This window comes from Hylobates moloch, unplaced genomic scaffold, assembly GCF_009828535.3.
Source record: "Hylobates moloch isolate HMO894 unplaced genomic scaffold, HMol_V3 SCAFFOLD_11, whole genome shotgun sequence".
NCBI lineage: Eukaryota > Metazoa > Chordata > Mammalia > Primates > Hylobatidae > Hylobates > Hylobates moloch.
This window is the reverse complement of record NW_026652286.1, coordinates 40172790-40193897: the sequence shown is the minus strand read 5'-3', so window position 1 is coordinate 40193897 and position 21108 is coordinate 40172790. Positions and strand designations below refer to the sequence as shown.

The 21108-nt window shown below is 43.7% G+C and overlaps 1 protein-coding gene across 5 annotated transcripts in view; it reads left to right on the top strand.

Annotated features, from left to right (window-relative positions):
• PPFIBP2 (PPFIA binding protein 2) overlaps positions 1-21108 on the top strand; it is a 143246-nt gene that overhangs the window by 112740 nt on the left and 9398 nt on the right. For 3 of the 5 annotated variants that reach the window (XM_032166694.2, XM_058446408.1, XM_032166696.2), the window contains 10 exons: positions 2311-2372; positions 3489-3564; positions 4962-5065; positions 6893-6960; positions 8521-8578; positions 9577-9618; positions 13789-13927; positions 15074-15106; positions 15520-15661; positions 16347-16475. In XM_032166694.2, the coding sequence (XP_032022585.1) occupies positions 2311-2372; positions 3489-3564; positions 4962-5065; positions 6893-6960; positions 8521-8578; positions 9577-9618; positions 13789-13927; positions 15074-15106; positions 15520-15661; positions 16347-16475 (853 nt within the window). The remainder of the gene's footprint in view (positions 1-2310; positions 2373-3488; positions 3565-4961; positions 5066-6892; positions 6961-8520; positions 8579-9576; positions 9619-13788; positions 13928-15073; positions 15107-15519; positions 15662-16346; positions 16476-21108) is intronic. The other 2 variants (XM_058446409.1, XM_032166697.1) reach the window with 1 other exon arrangement.

The following is a 21108-nucleotide window of genomic DNA, read 5'->3' as shown; positions in this document are numbered from 1 at the left end:
TGTGTGTAGCCATACTAATGGACATGCATGCATGTGTGCAAGCATGGCCAAGTGAATGGATGCACCAGTTTGTATGTTTGTGTGTCCCTATAATGCAGCGCTATTGTGGAAGCATTCCCATGGAACCCTCCCCTAACTAGAAGGTTTTTCTCAGATGCACAGAAGTTCTGTGCAGCCACCTCTGGAGCTTTTACTGAAAATGTAGGAAATACCTACTCTCTCATTTGATTGAAAGGCCTTACTTTCATCAAAGGCCTTTCTTGGTGTCATCACCAAAGGGGAGGCTTTAGCAATTTACTCAGTCATTTCATGGATACTTGCCTGATGCTTGTATAAGGCCCTGAGATTACAGAAACAAGTCAGTTCTTTTCATTCGTGAGATTTCAAATCTTACCTCTCAGAAAGACCTTTCCTGGCCACCCTAACTCAAATAGGTGCCCCCAGTCCTATTCTCTAACTCAACGTCCTTCCTTTTTCCTGCCTAGCACTTACTATAACTTACCAGTGTTGTGTGTTATCCCCACTCTGGGGCCAGGACTGTATTTTTCTTGTTTAAGAGCATATCCACAAAGCCCAGCACAATATTTGTCCCCTTGTAGGATCCTAAGAAATACTTCTTGAATAAGTGAAAGGATGGTGAATGGTCCCTGAGGAGTTTAAGTCTTGCTGATCAAAAATAGAGGATAAATCCTCAACTACTGTAATGAACACATAAATCTTTATGGCTGTTCGCCATGTATACAAAATGATCACACACCTTTCAACTTCTCCACTCACTACCAGGCTGCAGAGCAATGCTAAAGATCATATAGTCCTACGGATTGGTGCCACTACCTAGTCACATCCTGGCCTCAGCACTGAAAGCTTAGCTTGGATCCCCAGCTGGGGTGTGGAAGCCATGCAACAATGGCTTAGGCTGGAGAAGGAAATTAGTGATCAACATGCTCATCCCTCTCCTAGCTTTTCTCAGTGTCCGCCCAAGCCATTGGGTGTGTTGCCTACCTGCCAAGGCCTGCTTGTAGAGGCTGGGTTCTACTAAGACACCCTGGACTATCTCTGGTGCTAAGCCTGGACAGAGAGTGCCCCATGCCATGACTTCTAGGCCAGGCAGCCTTCTCAGTCTACCTCTCCTCTCCCCACAGTCTAAGCCTTCCGGGCCCTACTCAACTCCATTACTGGGTACTTTCTAGAGCTGGTCCTTGGATCATTTGCTGCCGAAATTAGGTTCTGACCAGTGGATCAGGGTTTGCCAGTCTTCATCTGGAGCTTACTGCCCTCCCTAGCAAAGTGACCTGCAGAGCTGATGTTAGCTACCCAGAGCCTAAATAATGAGCAAGCAATTCTCCACTTTATTCTGAAAATGAATCTCCACAACTATTTACACAAAGTCCATAGATCTACTGTTGCTATTCTTGTTAGATATAACAAGCATCCCAAAAGAAAAGGGGAGGCCTATATATTTGTTCCCTTGATTCCTGTCCTTTTTTTATATATAGACATCCCTATTCCCATTTAGGAAGAGGCATAGATCCTTCTTTGAACAATCTAGCTATGTGCCAATTCCTAGAGTATCTGGCAAATGACCTCCAGCTTCCTTAGGCTCTCCAAAACAGTTAAGGAATCAACAGAGTCCCTCTTGGGTCCAAACTGAGAGAAGGCCTTGGGTTTTCCACCACAGACCGACAGAGATTTCTCAGCGCATGGGGAAATTCTGGTTTATGATGAAATAAGATTGTTTATCCTTAACCCAGCATTTGCATATATGTATATATCCCAATACGTCTAAACATTTGTTAGTTAATTTTGACTATATCATTTTAAATTAAGCCAAGTACCAACTCTTTTACATAATTTTTATTTCCCAGTCTTCACTCGACTGTAGATTTTTTTTAATGTTAAATTCTCCCCTTCCTACAATTTGTCAGACTGTATGATTTTCTTCAAAGCCAGTCAGAAGCCCAGGTGCATGCCTACTCAAGTTGTAAAGGATAAGAATGTCTATATTCTTAGGAGATGTTGGTTTTGAAAGATTTTTGGCTTCCTCTCTGTCACCTCAAGTACATGGGCATTTTGATTTTGCCCGTAAATGTCTATAAAGAGAAGACAGAATACTAGCTTCCTTCATTTAGTAGTCTAGCAAATATTTAAGGAGGCTGATTCTGTGGCAGACACCATCCTGGCCTCTTTAAAGAACTAAAGGAGCCATGTTCACATGGAAAGTCTTCATTTGAACTTGGGAGACATCATAGCAAGTGTGGATAGCTGTTTGCATTTATATAAATAATTATTTCTATACCTGAATTCTTTTAGACCAAGAAATTCAACGCCTGAAAATGGGGATGGAAACTTTGCTGCTTGCCAATGAAGATAAGGTGAGGTGGTCATGGGGTAGCCCTGTCTTTTCCATGCTTACATCCCTGGCTGTGTTTGGTCCCTGCTGGTCTCTGATATTCTGGACAGGGCCATGCTTATCATGCCATTGACATAGGGATATGTCAGGAGAATGACTTATGCCCCCTAGAGACTTGGCCTCAGCCACCTGTTTTTGGCTTTGATAACTGGAAAGTTTGTCTAAATGGAATCTCCTAAAGGCAGATTATAGCCCTGCCTGTTCCTGCTGGTGTGGGGGAAAAAAAAAATACTGCTGTGATCACTGCCAATATCAGAGGTCCTGCTGGAACTCCTAGCAAAACAGCCCACCAGTCTCCCATGTGCATGATCTGACAATAGAACCATCATAGAGACACTTGGCAGCATGCAGTGCCTCAGTTTACCCTGCCATCTTATATCCTTCGCATCTAATTTCGGCACAGTCATAAAGAGCCACCTCTGTAAATAAAAAGTACCTGGCTGGTATAAACATCATCTCTGAGGATCACAACCCTGCATTTTACAGATGAGGAAACAGACTCAGAGTGCTTAACTAATTTGGCCCAAGGTCAGGTAACTAGTAAATAGCACAGCCAGCTTTCACACCCAAGTTTGTCTATGACCTGTGTGGTCTCCCAAGTTCCTTTCAAGGCCTTTGCCTTGAAAGAAATGATCTTCTCTGGGAATTTCCTCTGTAGTATGAGGTATCTCGGACTCCTAGGGAACAAATGAGTATATTGAGATAAATATGACAGCTTTATTTTAGTCTTTTTTTTGTGTCGCTCCAGAGGGCAACACTAGGACCAGAAGGCAGATTTCAATGACCACTTCAGGAAGGTAGGGAGACAGTGAGTTTCATGCTTCTGAAAGTGTTTAAGCCCTGTGAAGGGTGTCTCAGATGACTCACAGTCTTCAGGTAGAGTCGTGAATGCCTGCAGATGCCTATGAGGCAGACCACTGAAATCCCAGCTCTGTGGAATGGGGCCTGGACACTCTTTTCCTTTGGTTCCACGTGGGATTTCTTCTCCTTGTGCCCAGAACACAGCGTGGGTCCCAAAATGAAATCATCTGAGATGCCAGCATAGCATTAATCTAAATCTCTACTTGCACTGTGGCAGGACCGTCGGATAGAGGAGCTTACGGGGCTGTTAAACCAGTACCGGAAGGTAAAGGAGATTGTGATGGTCACTCAAGGTAAGAGCAAGGGTGATCCTACCGTTGTCTCTGAAAGATATTCCATCAGCTCTGTTAAATCCAGGGGTAGTCCTGCTAGCAGCTGTTTCACCTCTATTTCAGAGAAGACTCCCTACTGGAGAACAGAGCTGTTTAGACTTTTCTGCATGATGAGAACTTAGCAGTTGTTGATTTCCAGAAATATTACCAAATGGAAGTCAGCTTAGGGCCTTCAGGGACTATCCAGATCACCAAGAATATAAAGCCTGTGAATTCCCCATCCTTGGAGGGTCTCTTATGCATCTTCCCAGGACATACCTTAGAGGCAGCAAGTGCAATTAAACCTGGATCAAAAATCAACTCACTGCCGTCATTGGGGATTAGAGCTCATCCACCTCCTAGAAAATCTAAAGCTCCGCAGCAGACTCAGAGGGCCCTCTGGGAGCCTTCCTCGAGTTGCTGGGCCTGAGTTGCTACAGGAAGTCACAGGACAGAGAGAGCTGCTGTGTTTTATATTTGCTGCCCAGACTGAATGCAACATGCAAGCAGCATCAGGGTTCTTATGGGCATAGTGGTGCATGTGCCAGGCTGCCTTCATTGTTCATGCCATTGACCTGGGCTCCCATCATAGATCCTGAGGAAGCAGCTGTTTCACAGCACAGGGCTGCTTTGAAGGATATTCAGGAACCTCTGATTCTGGCTGAGCTTCTGCCTCTTCTTGGGAAGAAGCCAAGCCTCTGCCAGGATGTGGCTGACTGGTCGCTGACCAGGGCCTCTGCCAGCCCTCACACACAGCCCTCTTTTTTTTTTTTTTTTTTTTTTTGAGATGGAGTGTCACTCTGTCACCCAGGTTGGAGTGCAGTGGCACAATTTCAGCTCACCGTAACCTCTGCCTCCCAAGTTTAAGCAATTCTTGTGCCTCAGCCTCCCTAGTAGCTGGGATTACAGGCACCCGCCACCACACCTGGCTAATTTTTGTAGTTTTAGTGGAGATGGGGTTTCAACATGTTGACCAGGCTAGACTCGAACTCCTGACCTCAAGTGATCCACTTGCCTCCGCCTCCCAAAGTGCTGAGATTACAGGTGTGAGCAAAGCACCTGGCCTCACAGCCCTCTTTTTAAGATCATGAGTGAAGTCACTCTCAGGGCCTTGATTGCCTATAGCTAAGGAGTGAGAAGTTTGGAGGCAGGGGGTACATTACCTCTGTTCTGCAGATAAACTTTGACCTTGAAATGATCCTGATGCCAGCCCTTGCTCAGATGCCCTGAAGAATCTTCAGAATCACACTCTTACTGTCCTTTTATATATTTCTTAGTCCTTCTTAATGAAGGAGAAACAATGTTAGAATTTTCTGGTACGATTATAGGTTTCTGAACATGAATTCAACAGTTCACTCTTACTACATTAATGCTTGCAGGGCCTTCAGAGAGAACTCTCTCAATCAATGAAGAAGATCCGGAGGGAGGTTTCTTAAAGTGGAACACTACAAATAAGGGCCCTGAAGAATTATTTAAACAAGAGGTACTGTGTTTCCATCCACGAGGTGGGGTTTCAGCAGGTCCTCCGAGCTTGCCCTGAGCTTGAGGGAGGATCTAGTCAGACACGTGTCAGGTACATATCTTGACTGGTGAATACTTAAATTAATAAAGTGCCCCTCAGGCTGTGATGGGGCTAGGGGAGCAAGAGGCTGAGGCTCTGGCCTGTGCTCTGGTTAGAGGCAGCATGGTGGATACTGGAACTTTCAAGGATAGGAGTTCTCCTTTTTAATCAGGCTCCTAGTTTATTTTTATCTTTTTTTCCTCTGCAATGTAAGCATAGACCAAAGGTGGTGTTTGATTTATCTACCACCCTTTCTCCAAGGTCTGCAGTAATGCCTGATACCCAATAGAATTCAACAAATATTTGTTGAATGAACGAACATGTCTTGCTCATTTAGAGGAATTAACTGCAACCTCTGAAATGCTGCATTCCTGCTTGACAGATACGCCCTTCAACCCCTATAGCCAGGACACAGATTTTCCTTCTCATCTATTTCGATTGTTTAAAATCTTGTCCTATTGTATGAATCTTTCTAGACTTAAGCTAGATACAAATAAACAAATAAACAAGACCTCAGGTGAAGGAGGGGCTTCAGCCTAGGGTCCAAAAGATTCCTGAAAACTTCAGACTATCAAATTGAAAAGAATCTTAGTGCTTTAGTTCAACCTTTTTAATTAAGGAGCAAAAGCATCATCCAGTGAGCCAGTTATTGACTCAGAACAAGCACCCCAGATTGCTGGCAATTATAGAATAGCGGTGTTCAGGTCTTACTGGATACCTCCATGTGGTCACTGTGATGAACACTGTACCTGGCAGAATATGGACTTGAACCCAGGTCTGACCACAAAGCCCAGGTTTTTAAAACTATACTATAATGCCAGGGTTGTTCTTATAGTAGACCAAGAGGATGCTAGGATCTAGAGAAAAGAGGCAGTACTGGAGACATGGGACTGTGTTCTTTCATAACCACCATTAGCTCAAGGTGGCTCCACCTGTGATGCTAGGTGCACTACTGAAGGCACAGTGTTGTGGTAGGTACAATACTGAAGACACGGGACTGTATTATTTCATACCATCATTAGCTCATGGTCTTTCCACCTGTAATGTTCTTTCCTTTCTTGCCTTAACCAGTTCTCATTTCTCAAAATTCAGCTCAGCTTTTCTCCTCTCTAAAGCTTTCTCAGCCTTCCCTCTAGTGAGAGGGAGCCCCTCTCTCCCACTATTCCCATATTGTGTTACAGGTGTTGGAGCCATAAGAGCATTGCACATTATTCTGTTATCCTAGTTTACTTGTCTGTCTCCCAGATGTGGGAAGTGCTTGCTCCAGACCTGGCACAGGGCCTGGCAGGGAGTAGATGTTGCTGATGTTTGTCAGGTGACCATATCAAATGGGATTCTCTCATTGAAAGCAACAAAATTTGGCTCTGGCTAACCTAAGCCAAAAAGAATGTTTTTAAAAGAGTGTGCAGTGGCTCGCTGAATGAAAGGAAAAGCTGAAGAACCAAGCTCAGAAAGGGAAGGAGCAGAAAAGCCCAAGAACCCAGGTCTCAGGACTGTACTACTGGGATATGAACATGATCTAAGCTCTAGGGCCCAGGAAGGAGAGGCAAGCTGGCCCAGATGGACTGATAGGCCTACCACGCCCCCTTGCATCTTGAAAGAGCAAGGCATCTATAATGATGTATCCACCATGGCTGCACCCAGGGAAGAAATGTCTCCCTAAAAGGAATCATGTAAAGCAGGGGGAAAGATGGTGGGTGGTCCCCAAACAGACTATCCTCTACCATGACTCTTCTGTCTCTGGTGCAGATGCCTCCAAGATGTAGCTCTCCTACAGTGGGGCCACCTCCATTGCCACAGAAATCACTGGAAACCAGGTAAGAGGCCTGGGCATTTCCCCACAGCCACTGTGCTCTCAGGCTTGCCTTGGGGCTGCCGAAGTGGATGGTGATGGCCGTGAATGGTAAGCATGGCCACTGAGTCCTAGGTGCACCTGCCCCTCTGTTGTTAGGGCAATTACAAAACAGGCCTACCTCTTTTGGCCACAGAAGGGCTTCTCATCCTTCAGGCTGAGGGTGTGGATCATTGTCACTGAGAAAGGATCTGGCCAGGGATTGGAGCCTCAGAGGAGAGGTGGCTGCAACTCATCTGTGTCTTACAGCAGCTCCTCAGAGCTGAGAGCATTTTGTGATGTATGTGGCTTTTGTCAGCCTCTGCCTCCTGCTCTTAGAGTGAATTTAGCCCTTTGACAATCGAAGCTCTCTAGGGATGGCCATGTCTTCTCATAGCAATTGGTCTAATTGCTTTAGGGATGCTTCACAACAATGAACTAATAATGGGCTCACCTCTGAGGTCATTTGACTGCCATCTGTCTTGTTCCCTCTAAAATAAACCTAAATCTAGTTCCTTATGTCTGTACTTTAGCACACATTTTGAAATTGAGCCCCATGTAAGGGAGACATGGAGGCTTCACTACCAAGGTACTGGCAACCACTACCAGGCTGCCTTTCAGCTAAGGTGTTGGGGCAGATGACCACAAGCATCACAGAAACTCCCCAGAATGGTGCTGAGTCTCCAGAGCCTGCACTCTGAGTCCACTTTCCAGAAAACAGTTGTTCCCTTAAGCCTTTAGCCCAGAGGAAAATGGTAATGTTAGAGAAGTTGATCAGGCAATCCTTAGTTTTAGAGAATAAGAATTGTGGTTTATGAGTTCACTGAGGGAAGGTCAACACCAAGGAACTCTGACTGACCAGATATACAAGAGACTAATATTTTTTAAAATGATGACTTACTCGTATAATCTGAGAAATATGACTGCCAAGGAGACTTGGCACAGGTTACCCATGTGACCACTGGTGGCATTGCCTCTTGACACATTTGGTGCCTTTCTCTGCAAAATAGACCCTGAGAGAGCCAAATGAATCTGAGCAGACTAGATGGGCATGCAGATCCAGAGCAGAGTGTGGAAGGGTCCTAGCAGGTGATGTTCTGGAGCCATGGCTGGTTAATGTGTTCATCTCCACTCTAAGGAGGCCCAGGTCCCTGCTCCCTGGATTACTCTTAGACTCAGACAAGCCCAGCATCAGCACCTTTCCCCTCTTTGGACACTGTAGACCTTGGCCTTTTGTGACCACACAATTGTCACATCAGTGCAGCAGAATTGAGTGTATTCTGGCTTTTTGTGCAATGCCAAGAACATTTCATTTGGATTTAAGTGACTCGTCACGCCCTTACTAACACATTATTGGACCAGTCTATCCCCCAAGGTGGGCCAGTCTCATTTTGTATGTAAAGGCTATTATGAGAGGGTATTTTTTTTTTTCATGACTTTGAACCTAAGCCCAAGACCACTGGTTAAGCATTTGAAATGTCCTCTGCGTGAGTGATAACACGTACCCCCTTCTCATAACTATTTCTTTCTTTTGTGTTTTTTTCAGGGCTCAGAAAAAGCTCTCTTGTAGTCTAGAAGACTTGAGAAGTGAATCTGTGGATAAGGTCAGCTCATCAACCTATCCTTAAAGATGACTGAGTTACTTTTTTGGGCCTAGCATAGTACTGGGATATATAGGCAGGTCCTGGTCCCTACCTTGTAGAGGATTTTATAAAGTTGTGGAGGAAGCAGAAATTACATGAACATTTTGAGAAAATTAACCAGGTGTGGCCCAAAGCATCTTAGAAGAAGCACAATTCAGGAAATGTTGCCTGGAGTTGATGAGAGAAGATGTTGAGATCAGCAAAGCTTGGTTAGAGTCTGCTGGGCACCAGCAGGTTTTGGAAAATGGTGGGGAGTAGGAGGAGGTAAGGTCAGAACCATGAGACAGAGCAAGCCAGGGAAGATCTTGACTACTAGTCCTATATCTCTGGGGCACTTGGGGACATCATACAGATTTTTTAATGATGAATTAATGTGAATAAAGGAGATGATCCCAAGGAAAGATGTGGGATCTTCAGGATGTTGGAGAGTGAGCTGTTGTTAAGAGTCTGGAAAGATGGAGGAGGGTTTTGTGGCTCCTTATATAGGAGTAGCCCTTGATCATGTGGGTGGACCTCATGCTGCAGGAGACAGTAGCAGGCTCTTGAGCTTGGTCATTAGAGACCAAGGGAGCCTGCCCTGATAGAGACCCTTCAGTGAGCCTGTGCTGCATACCATCCCTTGGTCTCCAATAATGTTCATCAGCCTCCTTGTTGATACAGTGGAGAACCATAAAGGCTGAAGTCTGCAGGAGCCCTGGGCTCATTCAGTGGCTCTGCTCCCATGGTCACATGTCTCTCGGTTGCCATGGTCATGTTGCTGGCAGCTGCCCAGGACATCTGTCCATGGAGTTGGACAGGGATCTTTCCTGCCCTGGATGGTGATTACTTGACATGAAGATGTGGAGGGAGGGGATGTGCCTTCAGATTTAAGCAAACAGGTAGTCCTGAGTTGTTGCTGTTTGTGAATAACACAAGTCTCTTTTTCTCCACATAAACGAAATCCTTTTGTTACTCCATAGTGTATGGATGGGAACCAGCCCTTCCCGGTGGTAGAACCCAAGGTACATTGACTTCATGCCCCGTTGTCTATTTGTGGTTACACTGTTTGCTAGTATTTTAATTTAGCAAGTCATAGTTTTCGTAACCTTAAAATGTGCTAACTGTAAGGAGTAAGAGGGCAAGAGGAAAAACGCAACTTTTCTCTCCCATTTTATTTTTATGTGCACTCAGCTATTTAATATGCTTTCACTACCATTATCTGTGGGACAGGATTTATTATCACCTCTGTTTTATAGGCTAAGAGAAATTAATCTTTAACAAAGTAATCTAGATTTAATCACTGGGAAGGGGATTGCTACGATCTCAGCACACTGAAGAACATGACAGTTCTCATCCTTTCTGTGCTGATATGTCATGGTTAAAAAAACACAAGCGTATACTCATTCCCGCTTTGATGAACAAGTCATGTTATAAAAATTCCATTAGGACTGATTTTCTCCAGGGAAGCCTGTTGTGGAAGAGGATTAAGTTTTTAGGCCAGTGCACAAAATGCTGAGCCCATAAAGAAATGAAGATTCATATAATTAGCATGATTTCAGCCACACCCAACCACCATTTATAACATTATATGGAAAATGTATTGTGAGGCTGATGGCATTTCCCTTCTCTGTCCCCTGCCTCCATGTCCATATGAAACATGGAGCTTCTCATTGCTTGCTGATTTCTGCCTGAGACGGTCATTTTATATTTTCACATCCGTATGGTAAAATGAGGCATCTCTGCTCCTCCACATCTGCATAAGAGAAAGATCTTTTCTGCACGTCTGCATCTATGTAAGGGGCTTCTCTGCACTTCCATATTTGTAGCAGTTGGTGCTTCAAGTGGGCAGCCATTCCTTGGGCCATCTGAACTGTATAGCAAAAGTCTTCTGCCTGCTGCCCTGCCCAGGTGCTCTGCAACACAGTCCCTTGAGCCTGGGGTTGGTGCGGTCCCTTTGTGAACTGAAAGTCTTCCTATGGAGACAGCTGTTAAATCGCTCAGCAGTCCCCCCCCACCCCCCCAGCTTCACAGAGGTCATTCGCAGGTGTTTCTAAAGCACACCTGTAAGTGACCACCTGCTCCTTTAGAAGCACGCCCAGCTCACAGGCTCAAGGTTTAAGACGCCAATTTGATTACCAAGAAATATGAGTGACGTAGGACTATTTATAAAGAAAAAAATGCTCCAGATTAAAAGAGTAATTCTTACATGGTTTTGACCATAATCACAATCTTATACAACCTCAGTTATTCAACATGACCACCCTCCCTTCTTACCCACATACACCACCATCCTCCCCAGAACAGCTCCACAGGTGCAGAACCGTTCCACAGTCATCTTTCTGCAGTATCCCTAACTTTGGTGTCTGGCCCTTGCTTAAACTGGCTCTTGCTTTCTGTGACTGAGAGCTCATTTCATTGTAAGATGTCCTTTGTGTTATTTTGCAGCTCTGTGAGCTTCTCTAAAATGTGCATCTGCTGATCTTCTCCCTCCATGTCTAGCCCATGGAAAAAGTCAATCTCCCCTACTCCTGACAGCTCTGGAATTTAAGTCCCTCATGCCCTCTCTGAGTGCTTTGTTCTCTGGGCTGAACATCACCTTCTCATGTGCATGGATCACAAGCCTTTCAAGTTGCTACTTAGTCTTCTTAGGATCAGTGCTAGTTTCTCAATGTATTCTTCAAGTTGTGCCCTGGACCAGACTTGGAGTGTGATATTCTAGATGTAGTCTGACCAGTGCCTGCTGTGGTCTAAGGACTGCTCTTCTAGATTGCTGTTTCGTTACGCCCTGGGTATGTGATATTTCCTGTGCTTCTCCTTGTCCACTGTCCACTGTGTGCTAGGCTCTATGGATATGTTATTTCCTGGCAAACCTGAGGTAGTAATTGTTATTCTCCATTTAGAAATGACTAGAGGTCCTGAGAGGTGGAAGAGAAACAGCTCTGTTTGAGTTAGTCTGACTCAAAGCCTAGGCCCTTTCCACTCTGGCGTGCTGCTTCTCTGTTCTAATTTAAAGCAGCTGGATAATCAGTTCTACACTACTCCCTTGGCTGGGGCTTCTGTTCCCCTACAGCCAGGAGGATTGTTCTTTTTGGAGTCAGGAGAAACAGAACTGGAGCTGAGCATCCTTGTTTCCTCTGCGTCAACGTCTTGACATTGCACTGCCTTCCACATCAGTGAGTCATTTCTTCCCAGCTCTTATTCTTGGCCTGAGCAGAGCTCAGAGAGCCCTTTCCATTGTCCTTGATTCCTTTTTGCTGTCTTTCTTACAGGTCTGGGCTGCCTTTTAAACCCCATCCTTGGGTTAGGTCTGTGTTCTCCTTGCATCTCAGCTCCTCAGGGAGCTCCCCAGGTGGCCCACTTGGCTCCTTGGCTGTCTCTGCCCTGCCTTGAGGGAGCATGCGTGATGATGCAACCAGAAACATGTTTTTGAGAGCTCTTCCCCCCCTCCATATGTCCTATATAATAGGGAGCTTGGAGTCATGCCCTTCAGGTCTCTAAAATTTTTGAAGAGTACCTTCTCACAGTCAGTGGTTCCTGGGTCTGACTGCATTAGTATAATCTGAGATAATCTGAGATGCTTATTAAAAGTATAGACATCTGGGGTGTGCTTCCAGAGGGACCGAATCAGGGACTGGGCACAGGAGGGATCTGGGAAGTCATGTTGTTTTACAACTGCCCCAGGTAATTATGAAGAGCAGCTGGCACATGAACTACCATTTGGAAACTGTGGGTCTTGACCACATGTCTGATCATGTCTAATCTTTACCTCATGGGTCATCACAAACTTGAAAATCTCATAGCCTTCCTCTCTCAAGGTTCTAGTTACTTCTGCTCCACCAGCCAGTTCTTTCAGAATTCTTTCAGAATTCAGTTTCCTCTCACTGTATCTCTCCTTTTTGAACTATTTATAGGGAGTTATAGTCAATGTTCAATGAATGAACTGAATCTCAAACAATTTCTAGGACATATATTTATAAGCAAATTGAATTGGAAATATATTGAATATTTGGCCTTTAGCTAAATGGAACTTCAAAAGATGTCTCAGTCACAGCAGTCTTCCATTACTGTTCTGACTTGCCAGTTTGAAATCTGTTTTGTTTTTTATATTACTTTCTTCTGGATCTAATCAGGTGATCCACAGTTGATTCCTTTAGTGACATTGCTTCAATTTCTCTTTTCTTTTATTCTCACTTTCACAGCGCATTCCACTATGTTTCTCTCAGGTTTGCAGATTTAGAGGCCATTATATGCCTCTTTACCAAATAAGTGCTATCTTCTTCCTCGTTTAATCAACTTGTTTCTTTGGGACCTTTCCATGGCCAGGGTCCAAGCATGGAGCTGGCTGCACTGAGGCTCTGCCTCTTGCAGACTATGATCCTAAGTTCCTAAAGGAGCTTTGTTGGCATGTAGTCCTCTGGCCCGTTTCTTGTTGTCACCTCCCCTGAGGGTGTGTGTATCTTCATGCTTGCCTTAACATGATGTTTTTTAAGAAGCCATGATCACAATATAGGGTTTTTTTCTTCTTTTGCTCCAAATTTAAACTATAATTTCCCTTCTGTACCATAGCCGCTCTCAGGCAAGATCCACATCATTTATGCAGTTGGTCAGGCCCTCACAGAGATCTGCCCTTGCCTGGTCTGAGTAAGGGTCCCAATTAGCAGAAGCACCTCTCTCCTTACCACAGGAAAGCAAATCTGGGGGAAACAGAGAAGCCCAGACCAGACTGAGCTCAGTTTCCTCTCTTGCAGGATTGTTATTTTACATATATATATGTATGTATGTATGTATGTATGATAAAACACTAGGCAGCTTTTATTAGAATGCCAATTTTCATATCCAAAGAGCTTACAGAGTAATTCACTGCTGTTAATTCATTGAGTCTCTGAGCACTAGGCCAGACAGCAAAGGCCTCTTTGCAAGACAGTTTCACTTCCTGTTAGAGTCAGTTTCAGTCAGCCCAGGATTTGCACTTGACTCTGTCCCTGTCTTACTGTGTGGCCTTGGGAAAGTTTCTTCCTTCCTTGGAACTCTGGTCCCTTTTCTCAGACTAGCTAAATACTCCTTGAGGGGTCTTCAAGTCATCATATGTGAAAAATGGCTCTTGGAAAACGGAGTTGTTCTGTATCCAAGGATTTCCTAACTGAGGCTGACAGCTAAGTCGGTATCTCTCTCTTTCTCTCACCTTCCAATAGGACAGCCCTTTCTTGGCGGAGCACAAATATCCCACTTTACCTGGGAAGCTTTCAGGAGCCACGCCCAATGGAGAGGCTGCCAAATCTCCTCCCACCGCCTGCCAGCCTGACGCCTCGGGGAGCAGCCTGCTGAGGCTGAGTGAGTGTCCAGCCGTGGTGCTGGTGGCCTTTGAGCAGCGTCCTTGGCACTTTCAGTGATTGTATAAGATCCCTGCACCTACCACCACAATCCACAATTGGAGAATGGTGGGGTGGGTGGCTGGAACAAGTTGTACCTTGGGGTGGTCCCACCTCTAGAGGCTCCCCCTGGGCGAGCTGTTTTCTAAGGTCAGCACTCTACAGTCTCAGCAAACCAGGGTGTGTGTATCCCGTACTTCTTTTCAGCTGCAGCTTTTCACCCTCATTTCCTCTCTTCTCTTCCTCCTCTCGAACCCCTTCCTGTCCTTCCTAGCAGTTTTCCCTCCTCTCAGACACCCCCTTCTACCCTTCCTGCCCCTCGCGCTTCCTTCGTCATTCTGATCTTCTCTCTCCTGTCTCCACCTTCTTCTCTGCAGCTTCCCTATTCCCAGTAGGAGGGTATCATGCACTCCAAGTGGGAGCATTTCCTTAGGCAAATGGAGTCAGTGGCCAATGGGCAAGGGTGTCGGTCTACAGGTATCCTTTCGGTGGGCAAGACCTGAAACCACAGAGGCTTTTGCTGCTTTTCATTCAAAATAAGCCATCCTTCCCCACCAGCAGCAGAAGATTCAGTGGGCCCAGGAGGGAACATTCTGGTCCTGGCAGAGTTCTTCCTGAGGCTCCTTAGCCTCAGTCTTCCCTGAGCTGGCCCATGTGTTGGTCTAGTGAAGGCCAGCTCTGCCGTTGGCTGTAGGAACTTCAGATAAGCCCTTGAATGGGTGTGTTCTAGTGACACTCAAACTGGACTCACTGTGGCTTCAGATTGTTCTAGTCTGAGCTGAGTGAGCCCAGGCACCTGCACAAGAGCTGCCTGTGGCCTGGAGTATTCAGCCCCTGCTGTTGTCCCTTCCTTTCCCCGGGTGCGGACACCTCAGCCTGTCACAAAGGGGCACCAGGAACACTTGGTCCCCTCACACGAAACCTCCTCTGTCAGTCACCACTCACCCCATCCTTCTCCACGGGATTATTTTTCTTTCTGTTTGAGTTTTTCTCTCTTGCTCGATGACACTCTTTTGTTTATTTCTTTGCTTCCCCGTAACTCTGTTGGGCTGGACTTTGGCCTCTCTTGTTTCTTCATGTGGCTTCTCTGCTTCTTGGTTCACTGGAGATCGTGGCCGGAGTGTCAGTGCCCCCGTATTAGGTACTGTACCCATTCCAGGTGAGGTGGAGAGTGAGAATGCCTTTGTTTCCCTACCCTAACCCTCCCCTTCACCACCACTCAGCCAGGGTCCCACTACTGCCTGCGTTCATGCATCTCCCTCTGAGGAAAAAGAAGCTGCTTGTTGGAATAATCCACAAGTACTTTGGACCCCAAATCCTTAAAATTAAAGACATTAGCTCACCTAGATTTGAAATATTGAGCACAGTAATTTCTCAGCAAGGAAGCCTGGAGTCCCCACTAGTCTCTGGGATCTTGGTATGGAGTTCTGCCCTGAAGGCAGAACTGGGCAGATTCTCTGGACTCCCACTGAAGGGGAGGGCCTAGGCTTGGGGAAGGAGGGTTCCAGAGGTCACGTCCTTACATTCACATTCATTGCCTTCTTCCAATCTCAGGAGACACAGAAAGTGGCTGGGATGACACTGCTGTGGTCAATGACCTCTCATCTGCATCATCGGGCACTGAATCAGGTCCTCAGTCTCCTCTGACACCAGATGGTAAACGGAATCCCAAAGGCATTAAGAAGTTCTGGGGAAAGTAAGTTGGTGCTGTTGATCCTAATTATATTGCTTAGAATGTTTCTTTTTGATTGGGCAAAGAGTCTATGTAAGCCCCTGGTCCATTAGACACTGAAACAGCAGTCAAAACAGAGTGTCCATGTTCAAAGAGAAGAATCTGAGATATTTTTCAGGGCCAAGAGAAGGAGAAGTATGAAAGACACCCATTGAATATATCCAGTTGCCTTTCATGTCATGCATCCTAGGCACCCACCCATTCCGCACATCCTGAACATAATCTCTGCAGCTTATATTACATTGGCTTTGGGACAGACACAGATGAGACTGTATTCTCCCTTCTTAGGAGTCAGTCTGTTTTAAGAAATCTCTGAAAAATCTTTGAAAGCCAAGTACTTGCTGGCCCAACTGATCCACTTTGTGACATGAGGCAGAAACTGGGGCCTCTTACAAGGCATCAAGGCATCAAACTTTGCTTTGACCTCTATGGCAAGTGACCAAATCCCTGAGGCAGGATTCAAATTGAGGCTTGAGTCTGGCCAAGGAGCTGCAGCAGGTTGTGATCCTTGATCTCTGGGAAGGTACGGAGAAGCAGTGCTGCCAAGAGTCCCTGTGCTGGCCTGCATGGCCTTGCAAAAGAGGAAGCACAGTGACTGTAGGCTTTCTGACTATTCCATGACAATCTGCATGGATTCTTCTCCATGCAGAATCCGCAGAACTCAGTCAGGAAATTTCAACACTGACACGCTGGGGATGGCAGAGTTTCGACGAGGTGGGCTCCGGGCAACCGCAGGGCCAAGACTCTCTAGGACCAGGGACTCCAAGGGACAGAAAAGGTAAGGCTTTACCCACTTTCCTTTGATCTCCCTGCTGTGAAAAAGAGTATCTCCCTTCAAACCTGCACGGGTGAATCTTTACTCCTGTGCTTTGGGGAAACCCCTTTCCATATTCTCTTCCCCAGTCAAGCAGTCCCTACAATACGTCATCTCCAGCACAATATCTCCTAAGTTCTGAGTTACTCAGCCAAGATCAGTACTCCTGGGGGTCTTCCACAGGATTGGAATGTGACATTTTATATCTAACCAAAAGGAAAAAAGCTGTAACTCTCTTCAGTTTAGTCCCCTCAAGATTGCCATATACCAATGCAAAGTAAAGGTAATTACTGGTTATGATACGTATAATTCAGATATCCGCTCTCAGAAATAATATAGATTCCAATTAAGGAAGAAAAGCATTTCCCTAAATGCATCATATTGTTTGCAGACCTACATCCCCTGTGGAAAGGAGTCTTAGCTTATTTTGCACATGGATATGATATTCCACTTCCCTGGCTTGCCAAACAGGTTTCTAGTCTTACCAGGTCCTCCTGGTGCATGAGACACAGAACCTTTCCAGATCCATTTATTCTTTGATGAGTATCCCCAGACTCTAGGTAGCTTGAAAAGAAACATGAGAATGTGTAGACCATTAGCTTTTAGAGGCTAGAGAATCTAAGGACATAGTCTAAGTAAGTCAGAGACCAATTCAGAGCCCTTCGAAAGTGAGCCAGGGAAAGCTTTACCTGTATATTCAATAATTAGATATTCTAATTTACTTGGCAGTTTTCTCAATGTAGACATTACTGTTGTTTCTGATTTATCTCAGCTGAAAAAAAATCAAGCTATAGTAAGCTTGAATGATTCATCTTTGTTTTAATTCTGGCTAGTTCTTGAAGGATTGACTCTAGAAGGAGAATCATTGGGTCAGGGTATAAAAACTTTCCTAAGACTCCTCAGCATTGTCCCTAGAGTAGGAGAGCATGGTTAGGGAGCTATCTATCTGTGTTCTGACAATCACTTTAGGGCATGGGGTGACCAGGGTTAGTAGCTTTCTTTGCCAAAGGAAAAAACTGCAGTTCCAGCCACAAGGATGCTTTGTTCAAATGTCTTTGTGCTTTATTAACCGTAACAGTGGATGAGAAAGGGAAGAAGTATGAAGAGGTCCTGATGAGATTATGTTTATCGTAACGGTACAAAATGAATTTGCTGGTGGAAAAGAAAGGCCTTTAGGACTCTTAAGTAGAAATTTGATATCTATTAATGTCCTCTGGTAATATTTATAATTTCTAGATATTAATATTTAGGTGTAGCTTTAAAACTGTTGTTGCTAGTATTCTTTAGGAAAAGTACTTTGATACTGAAAGCCTCTAGCCCCAACCTTTTTTTGTTCAATAAAACGATTTTTTTTAAATATGATATTTGATAACATTGTGTAGGCACTCTCTCTCAGATTATGGATGAACACATTTTATTTTCTTTCTTCTCCCAGGTAAAGTTTTAAGGAGTTACATTCCAATCAGCACTGCTGGACAGAGTGCGCCTATTACACCCACATCCTTGTCAGCATTAAGTATTTACATTTTTCTTTTTCAAAGTTTTCTACTTTTATGAACCTCCAAATTTCCTTTTTATTGGTAATTTAGTTTTCGTGTTTGTCCTTTTAATTCTTTTGTGAATTATCTGCATTTTTGTTCATTATTATTAATGTATTTCTTATAGATTTCTAACTGTTCTCTATTAAGATATTAAGTCATGTCTAATGTGACAAAGTATTTTTAGGTTTGTAGCAGAATTTTACTTTTGCTTCTGATACTTTGATACATGGAATTTTTGTGTTTATATAGAATTAGGTTCATCCACTTTGTGAATTCTTTCATCATTTTGTTTTAAATTTTTTCTGTGATTTTTAAAAACTTTGAGTAATCCACTTAGGAATTATTTTAGTTTGTGAGTTTATTATGAGTTACTATTTTTGAGAAAAAGGCAGTAAAGTGTAATGTTTAAGGCAAACAGGCTCTAGAGCCACATGGCTGGATCCCATCTTTGAGGAGTGTTTTTTTCCTGAGTTGATCTACTGAGTGTATTGCCCTTCAGGACTCCAGCTTTAGGAGAGGTCCCCAATCCTACTGCTCCCCTACCCTGGGACCCATTTTGTTTCCTTTTCCTACACGCATGGTGAGTCAGATTCATCATGAATGTAAAGATGCTTAAGCTTCAGGGACCCTCCTTTGTATGGAGCCCTTCCAGGGTCCAGAGAGAGTCTGATCATAGTGTTAACAGGGCCAGGTGTTTTGAAAATTTTGCTTAAAAAAGGTATTTTAAACACAACCAGTTTTAAGACTGCTGACTATTTTTACTGCAACTTTCCCTTGGTCTATACTTTTCCTTGTAACAGATGGTGTTAGGGCAGCTGTGGGGGTTTTGGGAGACTTGTTAAGGGGAAGTTGACCTGGAGATCCATGTAGTTTGGGTTTGGGGGGATGTGTGTGCATGTGGTTTGCAGTCACTGCATATTTAGTTTAGTTAGGTATAATTCACTAGCTTTCCTACTGCACAAATGGCTTCCAGGATTTCTTCTACTTCCCATTGTGCTGATTCGCTCAGTGCTCTGTACTCACTAATGAACTGTACAATTATAAATGTGCCATGTGCTCTCCCCCTACTGTGAGAAGAGCATATTTGAGAAATCTCAGCTACATCATTTGAACTGCAATTTGAAAAGATGTTTTGGAATGTGTCAACAAAACAAATGGTTTGGCTATATATGAAGGGTATCTTCTCTGTCATCTCCAAATTATTTCCCAGCGTGTTCAGTGGTGCCCTGGCTGAGGATATGGGAGATGCTGGCACTGAGAGGAGCTGAGGAGGAGGTGCAGAAGCTGGGCCTGATTCTATGTGAACACCTCAAGGCTTAGGAGGGAGGAGAGGATTCACAAAACAAAAAATGGGAAGACTGCTGGAGATGAGGCCCAGAGCTCTAGGTGGTTTTGAAAAGGTCGATAGGACAGAGGTTTTCCAATTATGATCTCAAAAACACTTATTTCCCTTTTAGAGCTGAAATGTTAGGTTCGCAAAGACTAGGCAAAAAGTAAGTTAAAAAATTTAAAAAAGAACTGAAATGTCCCTCAGATATGTTTGTTTTTCCCACTTCCAAGAAACAAGGAAACAAATGAAATAAAAACCAAATAGAATATAAAACAAAAGTGATAAAATGAGCATTGAAATTTGAGAGAAATTATTCTTTCTTACATTAAAAAACAAATTATAAACAAAAAATCCAGATCATACCAAAAGCAGTAATTTGCTAAGAGCAAGAGGTAAGTTTTAAACAAAAGGAGTAGCCTTCTAGATTGTTGTTCATATAAGATGAATGATATGAACCCATTGGGAAAAGGTTGAAATTTCTTGCTGAGTTTACATGATATACTGACAGTGACAAAGATAACATAAAACTCATGTACTGCCACAAGGACATAGACAACACATGAGTTAAATGAACATTGTCAATTCAAAGAATGTTTAAGATTAGCCGTAGCGTTAGAAAACTTGAATGCATTATAGTTTTACAACTCACATATAAAAGACATTTGATAGAAGCCTTTCTAAATTTAAATGATTCTAAAAATGTACATGACAATACCAGTTATAAATTGTGAAGATCAAACTTCTTAACTATTGTCTTAAAAGATAAATATTGATTAGTCATGCTAGAAGAAAGACTAAATCAACCATCTGTTGTCATAGATTATAAAGTTGTGGACATACAAAGAAGCAGTCAAAGAGTATCCACCCAAAATATGAGAGTAAAGAAGTACTATAGCTGGATACAGTAGCTCAGACCTGTAGTCCCAGCTACTTGGGAGGCTGAGGCAGGAGGAGTGCTTGAGCCCCGGAGCTCAAGGCTGTAATAAGCTATGATTACATCACCACACTCCAGCCTGGGCAGCAAAGCCAGACCCCATCTCTAAAAATAATTAATTACTAAAAGCCTGTCTCTAAAATAAATACCCCATCTCTAAAATAACAAATACCCTGTCTCAAAAAAGAATCAAACTATAGAAGTATATCAAGCTTTTATATAATAAAATATTTCTAGATTTTGATTTTGTTTTGCAAAACTTGCAATTTTTTGTGGCTTGTTTTCTAATTCTAAATATTCCCTTTGTTTCTAATTATATATTCAAATTTTATACTTTTTTTGAGGAGAAAGTTTGTAAGTTCCAGGCCTCGTAAAACATTTTCAGGACCCATGAAAGCCCAAGTTCCAGATTATGATTGATCAGTCCCTGCCCCAGGGTATACATCATCTCTAACATTTGATCTAAAATGGGGCATTCTTATCATGCTTATCCTTTAAGGAATTCCCTCACTTTAACAACAGCTCAACCAGGCATTTTAAAAAATGTTTTAATCTACTATGTTAGGGGCACTTTGAAGGAATCTTTCTGGTCTTTGAAGAAATATCTAATCTTCGATATTCTATAAATCCTCGTTTATGAACATAAAGTTGCTCTGTCGAATCCTCCCCTAAAAAAAATGACTCTACTGGGGTTTTCAGTGTGCTATTATATTCACACTTTAAATGAAAAATGAATGTCTTTAAGAATTGATGGCTTTATAAAACCCAGTCATCCTGTCTAGGAACATAATC